We start from the raw sequence: 7,736 nt of genomic DNA on the forward strand, positions 1-7,736 counted from the left end.
CTGTCCTTTTCCTTCTGCGAATTCTGCTGCAGCTTTACACCTCTCGTGCTTGCTCACACCCACATTTCTTTCCTTCTGCTGCTTCATTGGAGCAATATTTTATTTAAGGCTTCCACTTGCCCTGCATCATTTTTGAGGTCTCAGGCAGGCTCACGCGTGCTCCTCCACTTCTCCGTCCTGCGCACTGCTCAGCAACACAGCCCCCTTCTCCCCTCTCACCCACAGCAGACATCACTCCAGGATCATGCTGGCTTCCTCCTGCTCCCTGCCCCCACCCACCTGCAGCTTGAATCTGCTTTCTCTTTGCACTAGGAAGTCACCCCCAATGAACCAAAGTCGACACATAAAGTGACCACTTTTTACTTTGCACTCTAGGAAAAAACCTCTTGGTAGTGATCTAATATGCCCCTAACCTTTTTCTCTCCCTTCTCCCTATGTCAGGGCCACTCTCCCCTGAATTCCATTGCTCCTACATTTTCCTGCCTACCTCGAATGCTTCTCTCATTTCCCTGCACTTTTAATTTTACCTTTGCTGTAATAAAAATCCCTTCATGAAGTCTTGTGTCTATGTGTCATGTCAAAGTAGGCTCTGCCCTCTAGAGCCTTACATTCAGAGAGCACAACCCAGAAATCTGCCTCTCACACAGTCACCATCCAGCCAAGGAAGCATAGGCTTAAAGGCCCAGCGTGGGTCTTCCAAGGCGGTGGGGAAGGAAGGGAAGGGAAGAGCGGCCCTCTGGGCACTTGCCCGTCACCTCCTCTTGCTTTCCTGAAAGTTGGGCAGCAGCTGTGGTGATTTCATGTCTGAAACTGAGCAGAGCTTGTTGGAGTGATGCTTCAGCCCGTGCCTCATTTGGCAATGACTCCTGAAATGTGCTTCGGGGATGGGGATAGTGACTTCTTTTTTTCCTATAGGGAAATTTGGGCTTCAGAAATAAAAGGGCAGCAGAGCTGTAACACAAAGTTATCCGTTCCACCTTCTTACCCTTGGTGGGAGCAAGTTTATATAGAACTGAACATTTAATACGTTGCGGTATTTGTTGACTTCCATTTACTCATAATCTTGCTAATTTTAAGCACATTAATAACCAGCAGCTGCACTTCAGAGCAGTTCTTTACGTAATCTGTAAGGGAAAACAAGCGCTAAATATACTCTGGCCTACCAGGCATCATAATAAGCCAAATTTTTTAACTCCTTGTAAACAGGTATATGTGGCTTAACTCCTAGATTTTTAACTGAAGATTACTACTATTGGCTAGCTGTGTGTGTTGATGTGACAGTCAGGTTCCAAGGGCAGTCCCGCTCATGGCACTGCCCTCTAACCTTGTTTCCACCCCAGCTTCTGCCTGCTGAAGCATTAACATTTCTGGCCCCCACCAGCCCTCCCTTTCTGTTGTCTGCCTACATGACTTGAGCAGTGGTAGCAAGTCCCTCAAGTGGCATGGAGTGGCCCATTGTGCCTATTCCTCCCTGCCTCAAGCTAGGCAAAGGTTAGTTGTTAAGATGTCAGTTTGTTGTTACAGTGTTTAACATTTGTATTCAACAAATCATTGCCTTAGTAATTGCTCGGGGTTTTAGACTGCCATAACCCAAAACCAATCCAAAGAGTCCTTGGGAAGGACAGTAGTGCCATAGCACCCTGAAATCACCTTCCTGTGTTAACTCCGTGTCAGTCACCTGGCGCTCGCATGTCATCTGATTTGATGCTCACACCACCCTGGATACATCCGCATGGAAACCAGTGGCCACCACTGGGATGCAGGGAAGACGTGGCCAGGGATGCATCTGTGTCTCACCAGTAACAGAGAAACAGAGAGTCCACAGAGACTGGGGTCAGATCCTGGCTCCCCGTCTAGACAAAAATAAGCCCTGCTGTCCCCTCTAATAGGAATAAACACCCTGGTCTGTCCCCTAAATCCAGCAATCTGTTGAAGTAAGACTCTTCTTCCCATCCTGAATCCCTGGACTCTGTGAAGGAGAAGTGGACACTGGAGCTGCCCTGGGCCCACTGTGGACACCAGACAGACATAGTGCTTCAGTGCAAAACCAGCTTTCCCAGGACACTCATTACTGGAAGAGAGGTGGTGGGAAGTTATTAAAAAAAACGAAGAAAGACTGGACGAAGTCAGTTCCTATTTCAGGTCAGCTTTAGAACAGCCACTAATGGCTTGCTAGACTAGACGTTGATGCCAGTAGCAAATGGCTTACAAATCTATTGTGGCAGCAGGGAATGGGTGAGTTCTTGCATGGTTCTCCTGGGGGCACAAGATGTCTCTTATCCCTTGTCCCTTCCTGCAGGTGAGTTCTCGGCCTCAGACAGCTCCCTCACTGACATCCAGGAGACCCGAAGGCAGCCCATGCCCGACCCCGGCCTGATGCCCCTGCCTGACGCTGCTGCGGATTTGGATTGGTCCAACTTGGTAGATGCTGCCAAAGCCTACGAGGGTGAGTCCACCAAAGATCCAGATAGGACAGCTCAAGATCCTGCAGGGCCACACTGAAGTGGGCGGGTGGTGTGATCAAGTCTGTCCACTCTGCCTCTCTGGACACACTGACAATATACCATCTCACCAGTGCAGCCAGACACCAGTTGAGCTAGCAGTTACTGAGCACTCAGTAGGGGCCAGACCCTCGGCTGGGCACTTAGGCACATATTGTTTTATTTAACGAGTTGGACCCAGTATTTCCTCTCCATAAGAATTCATAGCACAAATGCCTCACCTCCTCTGTGTATGGGAAGGGCAGAGCATAGAGGAATCCCAGCTGTCACTTGACTGAAAAGAACAGGTATCCAGAGAGGGCTTTTCGTCATGTCGTAAAGACGCTGCTGCTAGCGCACAGCAATGCGTCAGGATGCTCATCCTCCTCGGCCGTGCCCCGTCCTGCCTCGGCCATCCTCCCGACACGTGTCCCTTTGCCGACCTGCTGGCCATGTGCGTGCCTTAGGCTGGTGGTTCCTAAACGCGGGTGCTCACCCTGGTGCTGGTCTGGTCTGCCGAAATAAAGAAGCTAAAGGTAATGCAGTGTGTGTATTGACATAAAGTCATCAACTGTCCTTTTTTTGAGTAAAGACTGGCTTTTTTCTAACATTACCAATCTAAAAAATTTTTGGTACATAAATGTTCTTTATAAAATTATGATAGCAAATGATTGGTTCTTTTGTTTTTATTGCTTTTACTTGGGGGAATTTTTGAACATTGCTATTTATTCAGTCAGGTGCCAATTTCGGGGGGAATTTACTGGGCACAGAATTCAGAAGTCGGGCAGCCATGGAGCAGTCAGCAGCAGATCCCCATCGCTTAACCTCAGTGTTTGTTTAGCTGATGGAAATTCCCCGGTACTAACTTGAGTTTTACAATTTGTTGGTCAATCTTCTTCATATAAAATGGTAGCAATTTTTTCTTAATAAGAGACTTTTTATATTTTGATTTTGTCTTCTAGGCTTAAATTGTAAATTGGTATATTTTGAAACAGATTGTGAATTGAAGTTAAAGCCCACCAAAGTGGCCAACAATCTTGTGGAAAACATACTTAAATAAGTTACAAGAAGCTTAGTACTGGCTCTTTAATGCATTTGTATCGTTGCTGAGTGGAAAGCTTTGGTATAGAAGTTTGGCAGGAGGCCTGTTTCTATAGAAACATTTTAACAGAATGCTACTTTATTGAATAAGGGAAAAAGGAGACTAAAAATTGATTCATGACTGTTTCTTAAAGGGAAATTACAACGCTGCTATCCTCTTACAGCTAAAACAAATATTTTTCCTCATGAGGGATGGGAAATAAGATTTCCAGTGCATCCCTGCACATTGATCAGACTTGGCTGTCAATGTAGACCATTGGTTGACTCTTGATAGATAGGGCCCAGGGATGTGGTTCCACAATACTGAATGGTTTCTTATCTCCTTTCCAGTCCAGAGAGCCTCATTTTTTGCTGCTAGTGATGAAAACCATCGCCCCTTGAGTGCTGCATCCAACAGTGATCAGCTTGAGGACCAGGCTCTGGCCCAGATGAAGTCTTACAGCAGGTTGGTCAGCCGGTGGTGAGGGCATGACTCTGCACCATGGGTCACACCTGCTAGTGACAGATGTGGGGACGAGGAGATGGAAGCCACATGGATTAGTTGATTGAAGCTCATCACTGCAGTACTAGACACTTTACATTTTAGAAGGCTTTGTAACCAAATACTATAAACACAGTTAAACAGTTCTTGAAGACTTCGGTCATAATTATGAAGATTCATTATTGTTTAACCCCATAATGTGCCCTCAGGGCTTACTGGATAAGGGAAGAGAAATCATTGGCACTAAATGTCCCTGGGCTCCTGTGCTGTTTAGTCCTTGAGTTTGGTTTTTAGTGTCTTCCCAGCTGTCACTGATGGTCATGCTTATAAGTATGCCTGCATCTCAGTGGCTCCCGATATGCTACCTCAAATCTGCTATATTAGAAAGCTGGTTCACTAGGTTAGTTAAGATTATATGTAAAATAAAAGGTAAATAAGCAATAACTGAGGTCCAGAGGGCTTTCTTCTGAGCAGAGAGCATGGACTTTATGACTTCTATTTACCTTTGCAGAGTACTGACTTCTCCATTTTCCTCTCAGTTTCAAATGGTGATGTTGTTAGATAATGTGTGATATTTCCATATATTAAAGCATCCCAGGGGTCAGCTGTGGACTATTTAGTAAGCACTTCTAGAAGCAGAATCATTTTATCAATTTGAAATCTGTTCCCTTAAAACCTTTTGAGATGATTAAGAATCCAGGTATCTGTAAAACTTGGTCAGAAACGGACCATAACAGGAAAAGCGAGATTGATCTAGATTGCACAGATGCACTATGGGACTTGTGCTTGAGGACTTCTCTGAACAAGTGTGCAAGGAAGTGCTCTTAGTGGAGAAGGTGCACAAGTAATGAGTGGATTGTTTTCTTAGGACGGCAGCAGGTAGATGCTGCATCCGCTCTTATCACTTGGACAGATGGCAGGTGAGGAGAATGGCAGTTAGTTTGGCTGGGAACTTAAAAAAAAAAAATCTCAGAATCGGAGGAGAGTCCAAAAGCTGCCTTCTTAGAACGGGGCCTCCAACAAAGAGTGAGCGAAAACTGAGTGAGCCAAACTGTTTCCTGAGAAAGGATTATTAAAAGATGAGGGTGATGACTGGCGCTTTCCTTTTGCTTGTATTGTGCAGTTGTGGATTGCAGCTGGCCACTCCCTTTTAAAGCCCAACCTTCAATTGGTTGTTCTGTCTTAGAAATTGGGAGGTCTTTATCATTCCGTGGGTCTGCAGTCTTGCTACATTCCATGCCACTATGGTTTTTGCTTTTTGGGCCTGTTGTGGTCTTAGAATTAGCAGAACACACGGTTTATTTTAGGTCAAACTTGAACTTTGATTTCATTTTAGGTCAAACTTGAACTTCGATTTTTAAAGTAAAGAATATCTTTTATTTCATAGTTCAGAAAATTCAGAGTCACTACCTCTGCCCCTTTGGCTTCTGGAAAGAGGCAGCTGCACCTTTTCCCAGCACAAGACCTTAGGCTCTCGGTTGCGTCACTCTGAGGTTGTGCGCCTTGGCTAGAACCCACTCAGGACACTTTTGGCAGCTTGAATTCAGGTAGAGGAGAGTGGGGGAAGAAAAGTTGACAGTGGTCCTCAGCTCTGGGGTCGGGGTAGGATCATTTCCAGCCATGTCAGCTGGCTAGCTGGGTGGCCTTTCGTCCTTCAGCTCATGATGCTTTGGGTATTCCACTAGCTGGCATTATTGGTACTTAAGTGAAATATGAGAAAATTGCTGATCATGACAGCACAGAATTTAAGACATTAAGCTGAGACTAACAAGCTTTTGAAACATGTAGTCTTATTTTAATATTTTAAGATATGTAGACTAGCATTTAAGATGTGAGCATGATAATTTAGCTGCAGCTGCATGAGTGGCTACAGACTGTTTTCTTGGGAACCAGAATGCAGATCCTACATCAGCACCCCCTGTACACACACACACAGAGGAGTAGTTCTCTTTTAAAGTCCACTAACGGGATACCAAAGCATCCTTGAGGAATCATTTTACTGTTTGACAATTATGTCTGCCAGAAAGTACCTCTTATACTGCCAAAGAGACCATTTTCACTTATTGTCCTTTATTTGTTGTGAAGATGAAGCATCTTTAACAAAGGAAGCTATTGACTGGCTGTAGTTCAAGCTAGTATCACCTTTTATTAAAATTTTTTTTATTTTAAGTAAAAATGCACATTGGATCATCATACTGAGTAATTTGACACTGAAAAACATCTTACAAATACAGCCTGCTCAGATAAAAATAAAAAACACAAACAAACCCAGCCATGGAGGCTCCTGCCAACATGGTCTTTTGTTTCTTGTTCCCAGCAGTAAAGATTCCTCTCCCACTCTGGCTTCTAAAGTGGACCAGCTGGAAGGTATGCTGAAGATGCTTCGGGAAGATTTGAAGAAGGTAAATACATCTCCTCAAAGCAAATTGCGCAGTCTGTACAAACTGCCCTTGAACTGTGAGGACCGTTTCTAAGTAGTGTTAGTGGGCTAGGCTGTGGGTGTTTCCCTGCACGCGTGTTCAGGGGTGTGTAGCTCAACTCCCACTGGCACACACAGGGCGAGAAGGCCTTTGTTGTCACGTGTAGAAAGACTGGTCCCATTTTTGTGAAAGCTTTTGAACCTCAGCCAGCCCTCTCTGGGCCCTCTCCCCTTATATAATGTGACAATAGCCCAGACCCCCATGTAGTTGATGTTAGTCAGGCTCTTGCACCAAGAGAACTGAATATTTTGTTTCTTGGGTGGCTTTGACTATATCAAGACAGCAGCTTCCAAAACAATTGCCTAAAATTTAAGACAATCCTATTAACAAAGACTCTAAAATACACATTAGTGTATTTACATTCCAAGCTAATCCGTAGTGGTGAGTGTCTCTGAGAGCCCTGTTCTCTGGGCTCAGAGTGTCTTAGCGCCCAGTGCCAGGCCGTGTGTGCAGGTGTTGAGTGGGACGAAGTGTGGAAATAGGTGAAGGACCCATAACTACTTACTTCTAAGAGCTGGGTGAGGTGGGGCCACACCTCTTAGTTCTTTACTTTGCTCTACCTCCCAGGAAAAAGAAGACAAAGCCCACCTTCAGGCAGAAGTTCAGCACTTGCGAGAGGACAACCTGAGGCTACAGGAGGAGTCCCAGAATGCCTCTGACAAGCTGAAGAAGTTCACGGAATGGGTCTTCAATACCATAGACTTGAGCTAGGAAAGCTGGAGGTGGGAAGGAGGAGGGGCCCAGGGATGCTCGCTCTTGTGAACGCGCAGAAGCCCCTCCTCGTGCCGTTGAAAGCTTCTCAGAGCACCTTCCCAGCTTCCACTCTGCCCCCTCTTGGGGAGTGCACAACACAATTGCAGATCAACAATCATCATCTGCCTTTTGTAGAAAAGAAAAACAAAAACATAAAAATTTTAAAAAGAAAAATAAAAGTTTAACTGCTAAAATGTGAATGTCTATTTTTTTGCACAATATCTTTATCTGTTATGTATTTAAAAAGAAACTGGGCCTGGGACCAGGGTGCCCACTGGCCCATCTGCCTCTGTTTCCATCAGCTTTCTTATCTATTTCAGGTAACCCAAGCTTTCCCTCATTAGCCTGACAAATGTCATTGTTCCTAGGAAAATAAAGGGTTTTTTTTTTTTACCTTGTTTATCTGGGGAGTGGGGAGGGATATTTCCTTACCTTCTTTCC

General features: G+C 45.0%; 1 protein-coding gene across 4 annotated transcripts in view; it reads left to right on the forward strand.

Moving 5' to 3' along the window:
- SIPA1L1 (signal induced proliferation associated 1 like 1) overlaps nt 1–7,442 on the forward strand; it is a 131,538-nt gene extending 124,096 nt beyond the window's left edge. For 2 of the 4 annotated variants that reach the window (XM_063088672.1, XM_063088674.1), the window contains 4 exons: nt 2,300–2,446; nt 3,912–4,026; nt 6,380–6,464; nt 7,110–7,442. In XM_063088672.1, the coding sequence (XP_062944742.1) occupies nt 2,300–2,446; nt 3,912–4,026; nt 6,380–6,464; nt 7,110–7,253 (491 nt within the window). In that variant the 3' untranslated portion in view covers nt 7,254–7,442. The remainder of the gene's footprint in view (nt 1–2,299; nt 2,447–3,911; nt 4,027–6,379; nt 6,465–7,109) is intronic. The other 2 variants (XM_063088673.1, XM_063088675.1) reach the window with 1 other exon arrangement.
- The last annotated feature ends 294 nt before the right edge of the window (nt 7,443–7,736 follow it).

The sequence above is a fragment of the Cynocephalus volans genome, chromosome 3 (assembly GCF_027409185.1).
Source record: "Cynocephalus volans isolate mCynVol1 chromosome 3, mCynVol1.pri, whole genome shotgun sequence".
In the NCBI taxonomy this organism is placed as follows: Eukaryota; Metazoa; Chordata; class Mammalia; order Dermoptera; family Cynocephalidae; genus Cynocephalus; species Cynocephalus volans.